At 41.5% G+C, this 19,172-nt stretch overlaps 1 protein-coding gene and 1 long non-coding RNA gene across 6 annotated transcripts in view; one reads left to right on the forward strand and one right to left on the reverse strand.

Annotated features, from left to right (window-relative positions):
* PCDH17 (protocadherin 17) overlaps positions 1 to 14,358 on the reverse strand; it is an 80,562-nt gene extending 66,204 nt beyond the window's left edge. For all 4 annotated transcript variants that reach the window (XM_072357431.1, XM_072357439.1, XM_072357421.1 and 1 more), the window contains exons 1-2: positions 13,694 to 14,358; positions 8,943 to 11,941 (exon numbers count right to left, since the gene is read on the reverse strand). In XM_072357431.1, the coding sequence (XP_072213532.1) occupies positions 8,943 to 11,552 (2,610 nt within the window). In that variant the 5' untranslated portion in view covers positions 11,553 to 11,941; positions 13,694 to 14,358. The remainder of the gene's footprint in view (positions 1 to 8,942; positions 11,942 to 13,693) is intronic.
* Positions 14,359 to 14,946: 588 nt separating this feature from the next.
* Positions 14,947 to 19,172, forward strand: part of LOC140247109 (uncharacterized) — a 32,424-nt gene continuing 28,198 nt past the window's right edge. For both annotated transcript variants that reach the window (XR_011902598.1, XR_011902599.1), the window contains exon 1: positions 14,947 to 15,202. This is a non-coding gene — a long non-coding RNA (uncharacterized lncRNA). The remainder of the gene's footprint in view (positions 15,203 to 19,172) is intronic.

Below are 19,172 nucleotides of genomic sequence, written 5' to 3' on the forward strand. Positions count from 1 at the left end.
TAAGGATTTTTGACGCACAATGCATTCAAACTAGAATGAAAACTTGTTACTTTTGTTTACTTCTGTCAGTTTAGAATTTCGTATTTCTTCTTGTTGTGAACACTGTTCATCAAGAAATAAAAGCAAGTTAAGATAGTTAAGCACTGAACACAGTTATTTTTAGTGTGTAGAAATGTTAAAATTGAGATAACATAAAAGTAGATATTTTAAAAGTACTTAAGTAAAACGATTTTAATACCTTCGGGTTATTTTAATATATTCCTTTCCTCTAATCAAACTGAAGCCTATTTATGTAGATTAGTTACATCTAGAGTCTCATTTATCCAACCTGTATTTATCCTTTGATCACAAAGCTTGTTAACTTAAATGGTCTTTTATTGTTATGATTCGTTTTCCCATAATTATGCAGTTTAACTGCCTGATTTTTTTTTTGAATAAATATATGCAAACGTGCCAATCATATTCAGCAGTGTTATGCTAGATGCTCAATGAACTGTAAGAGCCATTTCAATACAATAAAACTGCCTGGAAGTGTTCCAGGGCAAGGACTGCAAATACCAGTAATCATAGTGTCACTGGAACTAGCACAGGCAAATACAAGCATGTCACATGTATCAATAGATGGTCTGAAACACTGCCTGAAACTCATTTTGCAAGTCTATCACTGCAAGAACTTACAATGCATCGATCTGAGGTCCCACCCACACTACTTGTAACAAGAATTCTGCTTTTCCCTTCCAGAGTCCTCCTTTGGCATGCAGTGGAGACTGCATCACACAGCCACACAGCAGGGAACAGGATGTAATTAGAAACTCTTCTGTTACAGACAGAAGTATTTTATGAACCAGAGGAATTCTGGTCTGATGAATAAATGACAAAGGCAGTAGAAACTTCATAGATAGTATTAAATACTGTTCACTTTAAGTATTTACTTGCCTAGATTGCCGATAGGGCACAAAATTGAAAACAGATCATCATGGGGGTTCAAGCGGGTGCCATCTCCTCACTGCACCCAAAGTAAGTTGTGAACTGATCTTCATGCCATCTTTCTGCACAAGCAGCATTAGTAATTTGCGGCAATATTTCAGAATTATCTATACATGTAGAGGGACTCAATTTTTAGGACTTAGGGAAGTATTCTCTTATTTCAAGCAACTGCTATCCTTTCTATACAGTTAGCTCTGTAGTTGATGCAATTCAGTAAAGAGATGCTTCTCTTGTGACCTTAATAAGCAGGAATTGTATCTGAAGCCTTTGGGACTAAGAAAATATATGACTGCTCAAGGAGGTTATTTAAAGCAGTACCTAATATCCTAATTAACAGGGATATTCATAGGAATTTGCTTATTCTTGAATGTAGTACTTAATACTGAGCATTTTATCTAAAATGTTTAATTATTTATCTATTTCTTTCTCATAGGATTTACAGTAATTAATCCAGAATCTACTTCTGAAAAAGACTAAAGTAGAATAGTTACAGTAATAATAATAGTGATGATGATGATGATGATATTAAAGCTGTAATTAAAAGACAATGACAAACAAATTGCAAGGGCTTAGAATGCACCCTAGCTAAGATTTATTGCAGTCAGCATACTCCTATATCCCAAAATATCAGGAAAAGCTGCAACAAATAGTTAATCTCCTTGCTCCCCCCTTTAAAAACCAAATAGTCAAAGAACACACTATACTCAAAGAAATTTTTCCAAAATGATATTGTCACTCTCTTCCTAGTGTCCTATATTTTTTTTTTCTTTTACTTTGTTTTCTGTTCTTAACTTATTATTATTTTCCTATATAGGTAAGAGATTGCATTCCCCTGAGAGTTTTATGTTTTTCCTATATTCTCAAACCCTTTAGCGTTAATTTCACCATTTCTCTACAGCTGAAGTGGAGATACAATTGAAAGCATAAAGCACTCAGACTATCTGCTATAAAAATTTGTCCCAACTGCTCTGCTCTGACCTTTTGACTTCGATACTTTTAGAGATAAAAATGGAACTGTGTTTCTGCTCCAGTCAACAAATCATTGTTTAAGTTCTTTTCTCAAGAAAATTCCTACGTGTTGGAAAACACTAGTAGCAAAATGCAATTCCTTTATATTTACAGGCACTCCTCAATCTTGAAGCAATTTCTCAAGACCTCTGCCATGCATCCTATATGTTTTCATTAGAAAGAAAACAGCAGCCAAGATATGCACATTTGCAGATAATTTGACAAGGCATTTTAACTTTTAGAGAAACAATGAAGAAACATAGATCAAGCAAGATCTTTCAAAAACATACATGCAATTATTGCTCTGTATGTTAATGCTTCTTGAGGTGGAAGATAATAAAACAAAAGCCAAATCCCAAAGAGATTACACCCGTATATTGTGACCAGAACATATTCTCTCATTCATATTTTTACCTTCTTAGAGAAGCAAGTTTGTACCTATGCCTTTTTATCAGCAAGTGATATTTTCAAATAGGCTAACCTAATTACAATTTTCCACATATCAATATTTGCTGAATGTTAAGAATGTCTCATTCTGCACATTTTTTCTAAAATTTATGAAAACATATGAGAAAGGATTTTCAGTGATATGTTCAACAGAGTACTTGATTTCCTCTTGCAGATGCACACCTGTTTGTGTTACAGCTCACATTATAGAGCTGAAATCTTCTAAATTCTAGTCTTGTCAATTAATGTCCGTAAAAATGCTGTAAGAAAACATCACAAAAAGATGAGGTCTAAAAAATAAAAGGCCTAATCATACCATTCTTAGTTGCACCCCATAAGAATCTTAGTCACAATTTACTTCAATCCACTGAAATAACTGATGAAGACAAAATTATGCTATTGACTGGTACCTGAGTAAAACCAGGCCTTCTCTTCAATGTGGATAAGAATAACAGAAATTTGGCCAAACCTGCTGTTAAAAGATTACTCATCAATGGATCAGTCATGAAAATTGCACTGATAATTACAATTGTGTGAAATTTACCAGTTAAAGTTAGGAAATAAGAGTGAGCACCAAGATGAGGAAAGCTTAGACAACTTTAAGATCCATTGAGAGGTGAGAGCTAGTAGATGCTGTATGACTTGTCTCATCACTTATTTTAACTGTGCTTTCTACTACTCCCATAATTTATAAAACAGCAACTTCTAGGGAGACATTATTATTCTTAATTTATTGGTGACCAAGAATTCCTATCGTGGCAGTATCATCTTCTTTCTTAGATCAGTGTTCTACTTCAGTTTCTTAAGTTGCCTTTCTCCGTGTATTTTTATTGCTTTGTATTAAAGCATTTCATCTTGGAAAGCTCTTTAAATTTCACATGGACCTATATATCAGGAATGACCCTTTTGAAATAATGTTGTTATAAACGGTACTGTCAAGGAGATCAAGACCAGGGAAGCAGTAACACAAAACAGGGCACAAATTCTGCTTCCTCTGCCTATTTCAGCAACTGGACTGGACACCACACTTTGCTCTAGGTTGTTACACTTGCTTCCAAAGTGAACGTACTTTTTCACAGCATTCTGCAGTGGAAAAAAATGGAATTATGCTTCACCCAAACACAGAAAATGTCATGTCCTGCAATTCTTGTACAGCTATTCCCAGTACTGACTTTAATGAATAAGTAAACCTAAAACTACAGAACATACATGCAAAATGCTACTAATTGCATACTGTATTTACACAATGCAAGCATTCACAGGAGTTATTTTGCAAGACATCTGCCCTTGCCAGATTGTAAAAATTACCATAATTCATCTCAGTCAGGCTGTTCTGAAATTTCATTTTATGACAATCCTTAGATATGGCCCTAGAATATATTCAAACATGTAATGAATACAAACTTGCCAATCTGCAAATGTGTAGAACTGCCCCTGTGTCCTCTTGGTGTAAAATACTAATTTCTACTAGCTGTAGTGAGAGAGAATAATATTTGCAGGAGGAGATACAGAAATCAAACTTAATACCTCTGATTTTACACAGGAATTTTAAAACACTGAAAACAACACAACTTCTGAAGGGAAACTTGCATGCCTCTTTTTTTTTGCAAGACATTTCTGAGCTGAAGTTTCTCAGAGTAAAGCATGAGACAATACAACATCTAAAGAGAGAGCAGTGCTAACGTAGCTTATGTTTTGTTTTGTTTTGTTTTGTTTTATTTTTTTCCCCTGAAGATTACATCTTCTTAGGTACTACAAGGCACCTGGCAATGAAGCTACACTGGGAGTTAAAACATCGTAAACATCGGGTGCCTGAAGTATTAAGAATGATCTGTACTTTATCTTAAAATGCTATGGGACTGCCTAGTACAGCAACTGAAGTGGTTCCCAGCTTGAGAGCTTCTTGCAGCACTGCTATTCTTTTTACTCTGGGTTGTTTAGCAAAACCTGTGGACACTACTTCCCTTATTAACTCCTGACTCATTCCTCGAATATATATAAATCTCCCCAAGTTGCACTACAAGAATAATAAATCTCTAGTCTTTGTAGTAGACAGTTTTCTTCACTACTCTTGTGTCGCTTTGAGGAATCTTTTTCCAGAACTTATATATTTAAGGAACCTATTTGTTCCCCTGCATCCATCCATTCTTATACTGCAGGAAAAGAAACTGTTACTTGTTCATGCAGGGAAAGGTTTCCCCATAACTAACACAAACTGATCATCACATAACCTTCTGTTATGAGAGACATGAACATACATGTGTATGTTTATACATTTTTCACATATATATACATATGTATGCCTTATGTATACATATTTAATATATCTTCTTCAAAATAAAGCAAAATACTGTTTCTCTTAGTCAGACGAGTACATGAGCTTGATGTACACACCAAAATGAGATGAACAGAATTTGCCCAGTGAGCTTTAAGATCTCAACTGAATAGATACTGCCTGTCAGCCATGTACACACTCAATTTTCACCAGCTATCCCCATTTTTCACCAGTAAAAATGAACAGTTTGGACTCTAAGTGATTGAAAGACTGCACAGAATACTTAATGTGGTGACGAGAACTATATAGTTCTTGTCTATATTTGAATGTTTTTCACTGAGTTACTTTTTGATAGCACTGTTTCTAAAGTATGTTTAGAATGTGATTGCTGAAGTAAAAAAAACAACAGAATGTGTTAATGTGTAGTTGTTCTAAGTGCACGGTGTGTTATTAGCGTTGTTCTTTATACACATCAACCTCACATGCATGTCAAATTACAGTCTATTTTCAGAAAACGTAGGCAGTTGCAATTCTCTTACATGCCAATAAATGCTTGAGGTATTCAGAACCCTTGTCTATTTATCCAAAATTTTATATGTACCTATAAGTGTGATGTTTAAATTATTTAATTATTATAGTAACAAAGGACTTCTCTGACTCACTTAAGTAACACACACAATCACTGCAAGTAGCTGAATGCTACAAATTAGTGAATAAATACACAAGTTGTTAGACCTTGTAACTAGTGAATAACAGGTGTCACTCAAAGAGAGGGAAGATTACACTGCTCTGATATATATCCAGCAGTATTTTGCTTCTAGTCCTTCGGGGTCAGTCTGACACATATAGCCACTAAGCAACAGTTTACCCCACAGGTATACACTGATATAAATTGTGCTCTCTGAAGCACAATTTCATTAGAAATCGCAAAGCCTACTGATGTTAACAGCCCCTACTGAAAAAATACTGAGAGAAATTACTGAGAGAAAAAAAAAGAAAAGAAAAAGACAAGTACTCTTATCAGGAGTGAGAAAATTTGGATCTTTCAGATTAATAAATTACTTTATATTAAATATTTACAGACTCAATTACTCTAAGTAATAATATAACACTTAGTATGTGTATACATATGTATATTAATTGCAGATATATCTATAGATAGATAGATAAATGAAGATATAATATCTAACTCCTGCTACAGAACTTTGCCATTCTCACTTGCTGAAAAAGTGAGTGAAGGAAAGAAGTTTCATTGTATAAATAATATAGTGTAAGATTACCATAATTTACCAATATACCTGGAAAAAAAACCTCAAGTGAATATTCGCTAGGGAACACTTATACAACCATGTGACTTTCTCTCACTGAAGTAACTAAGAAAACTGCTGTTTTGAATTGACTAATGAAAGGAGATGATAAAGCAGCTGCTTGGATTCTGTACCTTTTTTTTATCCACTGGTTATACTTTTTATTCCTAACTGTGCAATTTGCTCTTCCTGTGTTTCCTGTGATATGTTAGATCCACAGAGAGGAATGATCCTTTACAGCTTCTCCGTGAGCTTGCAGTTTGAATTTTATATGATGCAGAAATGGAAGACCAGACAGAAAGTAGTATGTACATACTAAATTCAAATTTTATATAGAATTTACTCTAGAGATGTAGAGATGGAGAATACAAAACATATTTCAGTAACAAAATAGAGTGAAGAAGGACAGGATTTTCCCCTCTAACTACTTAAATCTGTGTCTCTCCTGGACTGAAAACAACTGCTCTTTTTCACATGGTCATTTTGTTTGGTTAATACAGTCAGAAAGTATAACATTAGTAAATACATTTGAACAGGTGCTGACTGGGGAAAATGAATGCTTCCTAATCTGCTTGCTGGACCATCTAAGTATTCCATGTTGAATATTGAGGAAGACCAAGAGCAAAATATTTGATACGTCTGTATGTGCTGTGTGGAGTTATGGTAGCATTTCCCACAGTCGCCATATCAAAAACTCTTACAGAAACCACAACACACCTTTTTAAGGGAGGAAATTCCTCTTTTAGCTTTATATAGACCTCAGGATAAATAAATAAGTAAATAAATAATAAAATCATGACTGATTATACAGTGAACACTGCAAAAAAGGTATCATATTTTCCATAGGGATTTTACACTACAATTGAATGTTTACTACTCAGTAGCATCAATACATGAATTAATTGCTTTATATAGGCATTACATGGTTGTAGGAAAGCAAAATTATTTGGCTCTTAGTAACTATTACACTTGTCAGTAGGTTAAAAAAAAATAAAATAAAAATCTCTTTTTTTTCTTAGCATTCTGACCACTCCATTTTACAGTAAAAAAATGTTGACATTACTTAAACATGTGTCATTGAAAGTTATTTGTCTCATAAAGCATGAATTATAAATCAAATTATCTCTGGTTGCGCCCTAACCTAAACTCTTTCCTGAAGTGTCACTTTTTGTTAAAATCAATTCCAGATTTTACGTATTGCTCTGCTCACCTAATTGACAGCAACACAAATTCATGATAGGCATAAAATGAAATTGTTTCTGTGACACAACTCAATTCAATAGTGGGTTGAGGATTAGTTCACAGTGACCTTGTACAAACAGCCTTTACTTTCTCTCCTTTTTTTTCTTTCCATCTTCTTTTTTTTTTCTTTTTTTCTTTTTTTTTTTTTTTCTTTTTTCTTTTTTCTCTTTCCCCCCTGTCAGAAATATTCAATTTACAGGCTATCAGTTACTGAAATTTTTGTTACTTAACTTTTCAATTACTGATGGCCACTTCTATTTAGTTTAAAATGTTAGATGCAGCTGGCAACTAGAACATTCGGTGTTCACAGACTGCAGGATAGCATAACTCAAAGGTACTATGAATTTTCTTTTGGTACATCAAGTGTCTAAAGTGCAACTTCTTTCCCACTAGCTGCATACACAAAGTGAGTCTGTGTCACTTCTGATACACTCAGCTCATTCCCCTATGACTCAGAACAGCATATTAGGAGACCACAGGACAAAACAGATATGACATTTCAAATATATTTAATAGTCATTATCCAGAGCCTGCTTTCAATCCAAACGTTAAAAATCACTTTGGAACATTCCTGTAGTATTTGAACATTAAGCTGCATTAATCATGAAGCAATACTTTAAATTAAATCAACTGGAGCCAGATTCTGCCCTCACCTTCATTCTGTGAGTTCACTGCCCTAGAATATGTCTTCTGAGTTTGGACTACCTGCTAGAAATTAAGTCAATTGATTAGCACCCTATATACAATGGTCCAAATTCTGCCATTTCTCACATTCACAAAAGTCAATAGAGGACAGTATGGATATAACTGACAGCAGAATGCAGCCCAGCTGTAATTTCTAAATGTAATTTCTTGGGTAGAAGACAGAGTATGTAAGTCTTTCACTATAAACCAATAATCAATATTGACTCAGGCTACTGGAAATCTGACTAGTTGTTTTGCTGTTTTATGACAGGAGACATCAGCTTTGTTAACATTTAGGGGTAAGAGGAAGTCACCACATACATTTTTTTCTGCTTGACTAAACAAAATTTTTGGTTGTTTATGGGGAGAGGAGGAGGCAATGGGGACCCAATCATACTGTTCTGTGTCAAAAATAAATATTTATGTATATAAATTCTAAAGAAGGAAATAAGAAAAATAAAAAATAAAAACATACATCTTGAAAAGAAAGCTCATATTTACATACAGGATTGGAGGGCTATAATACACTGTTGCAATAGATGTCCTCAGTGGGTAGAGTTTCTCTCATGCCCTGTCACTACAGATGATAGGATTGCTTTGGAAACACTCTCCCCCATCTCCAGCCCCAAACCAAAGCCAAGTGAAACCTGTGGAAGGGCCCGCCTCTACCTGATGATCTTCTGGGAAATTACCCCAAAGTGCTCCAAATGTATTAAACGCCTACCTGCACTCTCACATGCACTTCATTTACACTGCTGTAACTCCATTTGTTTCTCTGGGCACTTACTTTTGAGTCACACAAGAAACACCTGTGTAACAGCAGAACCAGACACATCAAATGTGATCTGTTTCCACTTTTATTAAGTCCACCTCTCTTTAGTGATTTGGGTTGGTCCCTTCAGTGGTGCCTTACAGCAGATTTCACTGCAGACAAAACATAAAGTTAAACCAGCGTCTAAAGTGAGGTCCAGGGTATTCTAAAAGTCTCCTACCTGAATTATGGACATCCGGCTCGGGGGAGCCTCGCTGGCGTTAGTCCCTTGCCCTGTGAAGCTGGTGTGGCAGCCCACATGTCCCTGGGGTACAGTCAGGTTGTTGGAGGCGGGCTTCAGGTACATCACCTCAGACCTGGGAGAGCTGAGGGGCAGGCGGGTCTGGTAGTCAAAGTACATGGGTGAGGTGGCCAGGGATGGGCTGCTCACCACGTTCATGACATTGAGGGGGCCCCGGCTGTCCTCGCCCTCACTGGGCACCAGCATAATGTCATTCTTGCTGATCTTCTTCTTCTTGCCCTTGCCCCCTCCACTGCCACTGCCTCCTCCTCCCCCGCCACTGCCTCCCCCTCCTCCCAGCTGAGGGTGGCTATACTCGGCAATGCGACAATTATAGGTGCGGATCTCCTTGTTCTCTCGCTTGCACTTCACAGCAATAGTAATCATGGCAGCTAGCAAGATGATGGAGACAGTGCTCAGAGTCACAATCAGGGGCAGCGACAAGTCCCAGTGAGGCCGCCGATGCTGCTCGCCATTCACCTGTGGCTCGCCAGCCTCGGGTAGGGGCCCTGCCAAGGCCCTGACAATGAGTTTGGCCACTGCAGAGAGGCTGGGCTTGCCATGGTCACTGACTTTTACCACTAGTTCAGCCACAGGGCTGAGCTCCTCCCAGTAAGGGTGCAAGGTGCGTATCTCACCGCTAGTGGGGTCCATCTCAAAGAGGTGCTCCTCATTGCCTTCTACAATCTCATACGTGAGGCGCCCACTCTCCCCAAAGTCACTGTCCAGGGCACGAACAGTGCCCACAGGATAGCCCACCCCAGCATTGCGTGGCACCTGCAGCTCAGCGGTGTCATTGATGAGGGTAGGCAGGACAATGAGGGGTGCGTTGTCATTGACATCGAGCACGGTGACGCGTACTGTGGCATTGCTCTCACGGTGGGGTGAACCTGAGTCCTTGGCCAGCACACGAAACTCAAAGTGCTTTGTCTGTTCATAGTTAAAGCTCCTCAGGGCATAAATAGCACCATTGGTTGGGTTGACGGAGACATAGGTGTAGATGGATACGTCACCCACATGCCCAGGCAGAATGGAATAAGAGACTGTCCCATTTTGGCCCAGGTCAGGGTCTTGAGCCAAGACAGAGCCCAAATACTCTCCAGGGATATTGTTCTCAGGCACCTGCAATACATAAAGATTCTTGCTGAAGCGGGGTGGGTTGTCATTCTCATCAAGGATTCGGACAGAGAACGATTTGGTGGAGTTGAGTGGGGGGTTGCCCCCGTCACGTGCCACGATGGTCACATTGTACTCATCCTGTGCCTCACGGTCGAGGGGCCGGTCAGTGACTACAGTGTAGAAGTTGTCATAGTTCTCCTCCAATGTAAAAGGGACAGCTCCAGGCCCACCACCACCTCCTAGCACCCGACACTGGAGCTGCCCATTCTTACCCGAGTCACGGTCAGTAACCCGCACAAGGGCAATGACGGTGCCTGGTGGGGCAGCTTCACTCAGTGCTCCCTGGCGAACAGAGACAAAGCCAATGGTGGGAGCATTGTCATTGCGGTCAATGAGGCGGACGGTGACCTTGCAGTGAGCAGGGATGGGGTTGGGCCCCAGATCTCGAGCCTGGACATCAATCTCTATAAGACCACTCTCCTCATAGTCCAAGTTGCCCTTGACGCGGATGAGGCCACTCTGTGGGTCGATGCTAAAGAGGTCACGGACACGATCAGGTGCATAGCCGCTGAAGGAGTAGAGCACCTCACCGTTGGTGCCCTCATCAGCATCAGTAGCATTGAGGTCAATAACAGCTGTCCCTAGTGGTGCATTCTCTGGTAGTTCAACCACATAGGAGGCTGCTTCAAAGACAGGGCTGTTATCATTGGAGTCAATGAGGCGTACATTGATCTGCACCGTGCCAGAGCGTGGTGGGTCGCCACCATCCAGTGCCGTCAACACCAGAGTGTGGTGGCTCTGCTCCTCACGGTCTAATGGCTTCTGGATGACCAGCTCTGGAAACTTTGTGCCATCACCACGGGACTTCACATCAAGAGAGAAGAGACCATAGTCATCACGGGTTAGAAGGTAGGTGCGCAGCCCATTGTCCCCAGCATCTGGGTCATGGGCACTGGTGAGGGGGAAGCGGGTGCCTGGCGCGGCATTTTCTGAGATGTCCATGTCCACCTGGTCAGAAGGGAATGTTGGTGCATTGTCGTTCAGATCCTGTATCTCCACTTTGATCATGCAAATCTCCTGGTCATTGGCGAACACCTCAAGGGACAGCTGGCACTTGGTGCTGCGTCGGCACAGTGCCTCACGGTCGATGCGTTGCTTGGTGTAGAGCAGCCCACTCTCCCCATCCACATCCAGGAGGTGAGGGGCCGAGTTCTCCAGCACCCGGAAGGTGGACTTGGGGCCGCGGCCGGGGCCACTGCGCTCAGCAGGCTGCAGCCCACCACCTGCTGCCCCTGCTGCCAGCCGTGCATCGCGGCCAATGTTCCCAATGACCGTGCCTGCTCCCTGCTCCTCCGGCACTGAGTAATTTAGGTTCTTCAGTGTCAGGGCAGGAGCCCAGCAGAGGAAGAAGCAACAAATGAAAAGGTACATCCCCGAGCAGGGGTGGGGGTGGCAGCAGCTGCAGCGGCGACCAGGGTCGTCCCCGTCTTCTCTGCCTCCTGCACTGGGTTTATTCTTCCTCCTCCGTCAGCTCTCTTTTTTTTTTTTCTTTTTTCTTTTCTTTTTTTTTTTTTTTTTTTTATTCCTTCTCTCTCCCCACCCCTATATTTTAGGATCCTGAACCTGTTGCTCTAAAACATCTGCAGAGGCACAGGATGAGAGGCAGCAAATGGACCATGTAGCTCAGAGGGAGGGAGGGAGCAGACGGAGGGGGGCGGCGGGGGAGGGGGGAGTAGCTCCGGCAGCGTCTCAGGAAGTACTCGCCGTGACTGAGGTCCCCTCACAGTTACTTCGGCCGTCCAACTTCGGCAGTGGGAGGACTGTAAAAAAATCAGAAAATTTGCAAAAGATCTTCTCGTCTGAGCAGACGAAGCGTTCCTGATCCTTGAATGTCCACGGATGTACAAAGAATAATAATAAAAATAATAATCATAAAAAATTGGCGGTGGTGGTTGTTTTTCTAAAAAAATGATCAAAAAAGATTTTTATTTTTTTTAATACGTGTACTCACATATACATGGGAAAGGGGGGTAGTGGCCACAGGTCTATAACTAGGGGGAGAAAAATCTTATTTGCTACTCATAGCTTATGATGCGATTGATGGAGTGGAGGGATGGGAGAGACAGAAGGGAAAAAAAGTCTCAGCTTGTTGGAGAAGCCCTCTTCGTGTGCAGTGAGAGGCAGTGAAATGTCTGATTACACCGCGGGGCTGTTGGCTTTCAGGGAGTGTTTTGCTGCATTTAGAGATCTAATCTCACATTGCTTGCGGCGGAGAGCTGCATCTCGCTGCCATCGGTATTTCCTCCTCTGTTTCCTACACTCTCACTCTTTCCTTACCGAATCAAAAGGCGAGGGCATGAGAATGGCAAACCAAAGGATAAAATAAAAAATAAAATAAAATAAGAATGTAAAGCAACAAACTAGTATCCAGATTCACAGTTCCCTTTCTTTCTCTGTACTACAAGCCTCCCACTCTCCTTCTAGGGTAGGGGAAAAAACAAAAAAAAAAAAGAAAAAGAAAATCAAGAAACCCACCAGCTCATCATCACCATTAGCAGCAAACATATATCTTTCAAGAGCAATCGCAGGCAGCACTAATCAGATGCACGCTCTGGTTTCTTTAAGACAGGCCAGCAGCTGCCGCCACCACATCCTTTCTCTGTGCGTCTATGTGTGTGTGCAGATGCGTGTCTGAGGAGCTGCACTTTTCTCGCTGCAGTTTAATCCCAGTTTGCTTTTCTCTCCAGTCGAGAGGAAATCAACAGGCAACCCATGGCTGGACGCATAGATTAAACAGGAGCTCGAGAGAAAGGAAAGGACTAGGGGGTGGGGGAGAGGGAAAAAAAGAAAAGCACCACACATACACACACACACACACACTCTCTCTCTCTCTGTCTCCCTCTAAAAGGAAAACAGTCTCTGTATTCACAGGGCTGCGCTGTCAAGTGCCTCGCTTTTCTTTCTATACAGCATCTCCTCCCAGTGACACTGCCGCCCAGTCCGCTTCATTCAGGGGAGGGGAGAGGAAGAGAAAAGAAATCCCAGTGGTGAATAAAGTGGCAGGTCTTTTAATCGCCTGATTCACCTATATTAAACCTATGCAGTTCTGTGGCGGGTGTGATGCATTTTTGCAGCCCCTTCAGGCTCTTGCAGTCTCTCCAAGCATCTCAGTAATAGTGGGAAGAGCAGCAGCAACACCAGATGCGCTTACCCTGTCTGATTTACCTTTCCCAGTAAATACTGGGGAAGGGCAGCTCGATTTTGTTTCAGATTCTTTTAACAACTAGAAATAAATGAATGGCAGAACCCGAATGCAGGTGTTCCAGGCTGCTGGATGAGTCAGATCCAGCGGAACAAATCACATTCACTATCTCCTCATGTTCCTCCCTTCACAGACATTAGTTGCAGCTTCTCCCTAACGCTTCTCTGACTCACTCTATAGACAGAAAATAAATAAATAAATAATAAGATGTATGTTTTGGAGGGGAAGGGGGGGTGGGGGAGGTGGGGGGGAAAGAAAAAAGAAAAGAATGAGAAAGGGGGTGTCGGATCCAGCTACACTTTTACTATACCTCTTTCTCCTGGAGACTGAGGATCAGGAAAACAAGGCTGTTATCCACGCACTTGGCACTGAGGCGCGTCTGTCTCCTGCTTTGCTGAGTGTTTTTAAACCACCTTTCCTCAGTGTTATGTGTGCAACAATCAGAGCTCTTTCAGATTAAAAGAAAAATAAAAAGGAAAAAAAAAAAAAAAAAAAGAAAAAAAGTAGAAAACACCCCAAAGCAACATAGGTTCCCAACACACAGCTCTAGTTCCGAGTCTCAGTCCTGCACTGCTTTTTCTCCTTTATTTGAGTCCGGACCCAAAGTACAGAGTTAATGCTGCAACCTGTGGTGGAGAGGCTGGCGAAAGCCAAAGCGAAAACACAATTTCTTCTCTGCCTCATTGGTGGGTGGCCCCTCGCAAACAGACGGTCGCCAGCCTTAGCCAGACAGCACGCAAAAGGAACGCCGACTCCCGATAAGCCAGATCCATGGCACCAGCCGCCCGCAAGGAAGTGGAGATGCAGGGAAAATTCAACAGTTGGAGCCGCTCTCTGCCTCTCACTTCCCCCTCTTTTTTTTTTTTTTCTTTTTTCCTTTTTTTTCCCCCCTCCCTGTTCCTCTCCGCCTCGCCTCCCTCACTGCAGCACTCGCGGGGCTGCCTCGCCGCGCTCTCCCAGCGCCGCTCGCCGACTGCCTCTATTCACCTCACGCCGCGGCTTAAACATTGATACGGATTCCCCGTCAGCCAATCGGAGGAGGCGTTGGCGACCGGCCCCGACGCCTTCCAGCCAATGGGAAATGTCGGGCGGGCGGGGGGGCGGGGCGGCGACGGACGTTGGGTGTCATTGATTAGATCGCTTCGCTGGGAGACGCGCCGCGTTCATGGTGCTCGGGACGTGGGGCTTTGAACCCGCGTATCGCAGCTTCCCCAACCCTTACCCAACTCACCCCCTCCTCCCCCTCGCGCGGCTTTCCGTCCTTAATGCCTTCCCCCCCCCTCCTCCCCCTTTGCTATTATTCCATTTATTTTAATACGTATTAACAAGTCTTCTGTGATAACGGGCAGAGAACATGAGGAGATGCGAAGGGCGCACTCCTCCTTCAAAGCACTGCGAAGGAGCACTCGAAACCCCCCCTCCTCTCTCCCCCCTCCTCTTTCCCCCCCCCCACCTCTTTCCTCCCGCTCCCCGGGGACTACTCCGCCCTGGGCTGCAGGGAGGAAGGGTGGGAGAAGGGAGCCCGCCCGCCCCCCCCCCCCAGCAGCCCTGAAGGAGCCGCCCCAGGCGGGTGTCGCCCACCCCGAAGGAAAAGAGCGCTGGGGGCGGCCCCCGGTGCGCTGCGGTGCAGTGCGGGGCGAGCGGCTGCAGCGCCCTCCCCACCCGACGCGGCACAACGCACTGCACGCCCCCCGCACAGCACGGTCCGGCACGGCACGGAGGGAGGTTATCGGGTGCGGGGGGAGGACTGAGGCTGGCAAGGTGAGAGCTCGGAGTGCCGGGAGGAAGCTGCCATTTGTGAGCTGTGAGTGACGAGCGTGTAAGTAGCATGAATCATTTAAGGTTAAAAAAATAACGAGGGGGAAAATCAACTCCGGAGCAATTAGAAGGCGCTCCCGGCAATTATTTTCAGAGCGGCTTTTATAAGGTTCGGTTTAAAGAAGCAGCTCTGTTGCCTTCCTCGGTAGGATAGCCTCCAGCCCTTTCGGTGCCTGTAAACATCATCCGACTTGGAGAAAGTCTTGATAATGCATCAATGCAATAAGTGTGCTTTCCGGACCCATCTCCCGTCCTGGAGACGTCTCTGTAGCTCGGGCACGGACAGGATGCCCTGCAGAACGACTCGTCTCGTAGCCATCATAAAACCAACGCTGTGTTAAAATGCAGTATATAAATAAACCATCCATACGATAGCGGCAGTGTAAAATCACTGCTCTCAGACGTGCCAACTTTCAGCGCAAGAGCGGCAGACAGACGAAATAAGGGAAATGTTTACAACATGCATTGCTTTCCGAAGGAAGGTTTCAGATTGGCTGATGGAAATTGGCATACTCGGCCAAGTCACTTATTTGGAAAAGTCACCCGTAAAAGCAGGAGGGCTTTGGAAACGTAGCTAACACCGGAGCCAGAGCCTGGGCTGCCAGGAGACCTCGCATCACTGCAGCTTGAGCGCTGTGCACTCCTTTCCTTCCTTATCCCTTACGCCCAGCCCGCAGGTTGTCTTAGGATGTCCAGGTATCTCTCCTGTGAGTGCTATGATAACTGGAGGAAAAAAAAAAAAAAAAAAAAAAAAAGAAAGAAAAAAAAAAAGGTCATTGTAATTATGTATTGGCTCCCTCTAGCGTGCTAGGGACACTGCTGCATCTGGGGTATGTGTGTCTGGCCTGCGTGTGTACCTGTGTGGGAGCTTGAAGGGAGCCAGTGGAGCACCAGCAGGGTAAAACAGTCATTTCACTAGTACAGTGGCATACACTGTGTAACAGGTGTAGGGCAGTGTATCATTTGGTTTACTGATGTTAAACTAAAAAAAAAAAAAGAAAAGAAAACTAAGTCTTTTCTTTGGGAGCGCGCTCGTGTCTCCATCACTTTTCTCACCAGCCCACTGACTGCCTTTCCTTTCACATGACTCAGCATTGCACAGTAAATAATCCGACTCCACAGTCAAGTCAATACATTTGAGGGCACTTTGCAGTTTGTAAAACAGGTACTCAGGACTATCAGTTAAAGGGAACAGTATATAATCTGTTATCCAAGCACCTGTGTTCTTTGCTTGTAAATTCTGCCTTTTTTTTTAAATCAAGCGTCTTACGGCTTGTAACATCTCATTGATACCAACAACACGAATAGAATATTTAGAGGAAAAATGAAACGTGAATCACTAGCACTAGATCCTCAAAACTATGTCTGCCTGTCGCGTGATGATCATAAGCAAAGTTCTTATCCCTTCACCCTGCAATTCATTCTGGTTTCCAGTGCTAACTTCAGTAAACCTATTTTTTAATGCTCATTTTTGGATCTGATTATTAGCAATTTTGAGTGATTCCTTGGAAACAATCTCAGCTTGGCATCTTTAAAAACTGTGTCTCCTAATCCCAACAGTGGCTTACGTGCCTAAATAAAAATAAAAAGCCAGGTAAAGAAATTGTTCCTGCATATGAATGCATGCCTTTGCTAGGCTGATGTTTGTTACATCAGACAGTTTATAACAACAAAATGGCATTTATTGATTTTAATCCACCTGTGCAAGTAATGAATATTTTATTTGTTCAATGATTTTACAGTATATCTAAAATGCTTTTTTGTGTGTCAAGTTTGTAGAGCACACTACATGTTTGATAGCTAAGACTTGCATCATAATTTTCTATACACTTATCAGGAAATTGCTGTATTTTCCCCATAGAAAAGATAGAAGTAAGATGTGTGAAGGTAATGCCAATGAGTGTCAATCATACCTATGTGCTGTATGCCATGTCAGTGTGTACTGAAAAAAAAAAAAAAAAAAGAAACAAAATAGGAACTACATTTAAAGGTGTTTATTAAAAGATTTGTAAAAAAGCTGTGGAAAGGCACAGACAAAATGCAAATCCTATATACTATAGCAATTACATATACAAGAATTACACTATATCAGGCCAGTCCAAAACAAGCAAACAAAAGCACCATTAAATGCTGTATGCCTGAGAAGCTCAGCAAAGGAGCAGAGTCCGATATAACAGCCCTAACGATGATCTGTATGTGGTAGAATCAAATAAAGCTTTGGAAATCTAATTTTGGACATTTGGAATATCTGTTCATTGGAAGCTGTAGTCTGACTTCAGCCTAAGTAATGGGTAGTAATAGAGCTTAACTCAAATCTAAATTTTTAAAAAACACTGACTAATCTTGAGCATAATAAAGCTATATTCAGAATTTCGAGGGGATTATTCATTATAAAATCTATGCTCTGTCCAAAGTTTTCAAATGAAAATCTTTTATTTCAGTACAGACAATACTTAAGCAGAGACAAAAAAAGTTTCAGAACAAACATCCCTAAACAAATAAAAGAAAATAAGGAGATGAGGAGCAGATCAATATAGCTAAATGTCAAGGTTCGGTATTTAAGTTGTTTGAGCCTAAAATGTATCATTGGGAAAGCCCAAATCCAATCACCTTGAAAGCAATAGAAAGAAGGAAAATTAGAAAGGAAGGCCAAGGAAAGAATTCAAGGAACAAAAAGTACATCTATCAGAGAATAAAAATACCTCCTCAAATACAGACGTATGCTTTATCAAAATGAGGAAGCCATGAGACAAAACTTGTGGATCTACTAGCTATACTGAAGAGGAGGTACTGCAGAGAAATTAAATGTCTGTATTACAGTACTCATAACAAATGAAGACATTTCCTCAAGTCCGCTTTCTTTTTAGTAACAAAGATGAGATGTGGGTGTGTATGGAGGTGTCACCACAGAGATTCTCAAAGAGCAGATAGTATCTAACTAAATGGTAGTCATCGAGAGTTCTTACAGAATCTAAAAACGAAGTAAATGAACTGTTAAAAATATGCTGTCATTAAGATCAGTTACTATGTGTGAGGATTAAAAGGTATAAAATCTGTTTATTGTCAAGAAAGACTAAAAGGGTGATCAAGGAATTACTGCATGGCAGGCTTTATTTTTAGTGTGATGGAAAAATAGTTGAAATGACAATAAAAAATAGAAATTTTATGGCATCTAGAGAAATGTAAGAGAACTACTATCCAGAAACTGAATGAAATCAATAGAAACCTTTCATCTGATTTGATTCATCCCATAATGATGAAGTAGTATAACTTACACAGATTAAAAGGACTTTTCTTCCATTTATTAGTATTGTTTCAAAGTACCAACGGAACAATAGATTAAATGACTTTTGTGGCTCTGCATGGGAGTAGTTTTATGTCAGTTTAAACAGCAGGATTTGGAAGGGAGAATAGTTACTGGGAAAAGCAACAAGAAGTGACAGTACAGTAGGTAATGGCAGGGGAAGGTGAGTGTTTGAGTAGATGGTGTTAGTAGACTAATAAAGAGCAGGAGCCAAGAAGTAGGGAAAATTAAAAAAAAAGGATGCTGAAGTGGAGCACTGGGCTATTAAAAATACTTGAGGAAAGAGAGAGCAAGTAGGAAATAAATGTGAGATTGTTGCTGAAGCGATTAGGACTCACTTCTTCCATCTAGCTGAAACGTAATTCATTTACAGTTCTACCTGTGTCATTCTGAGGAGGAAAAGAGAAAAAAAAAAAAAAAAAAAAGAGAAAAAAACCCAGATCCATTAGGCTTAGAGACAGGATGACTTGTTAGGCCAAAGATAAGTGGCTTAAGGCTTGGATTCTCATGCCTCCTTTCAGGCATGTTGTCTAATGACTGTTTAGTACAGCATACTGAAACATCAATTTATTTATTTATTTATTTATTATTACAATGAAAACAGGATGCAGAAAATTGTGTTTCAACCAGACTAAGTAGATGTTTTCTTAATAATTTAGAAGAATAA

The sequence above is a fragment of the Excalfactoria chinensis genome, chromosome 1, assembly GCF_039878825.1.
Source record: "Excalfactoria chinensis isolate bCotChi1 chromosome 1, bCotChi1.hap2, whole genome shotgun sequence".
Classification (NCBI taxonomy): Eukaryota; Metazoa; Chordata; class Aves; order Galliformes; family Phasianidae; genus Excalfactoria; species Excalfactoria chinensis.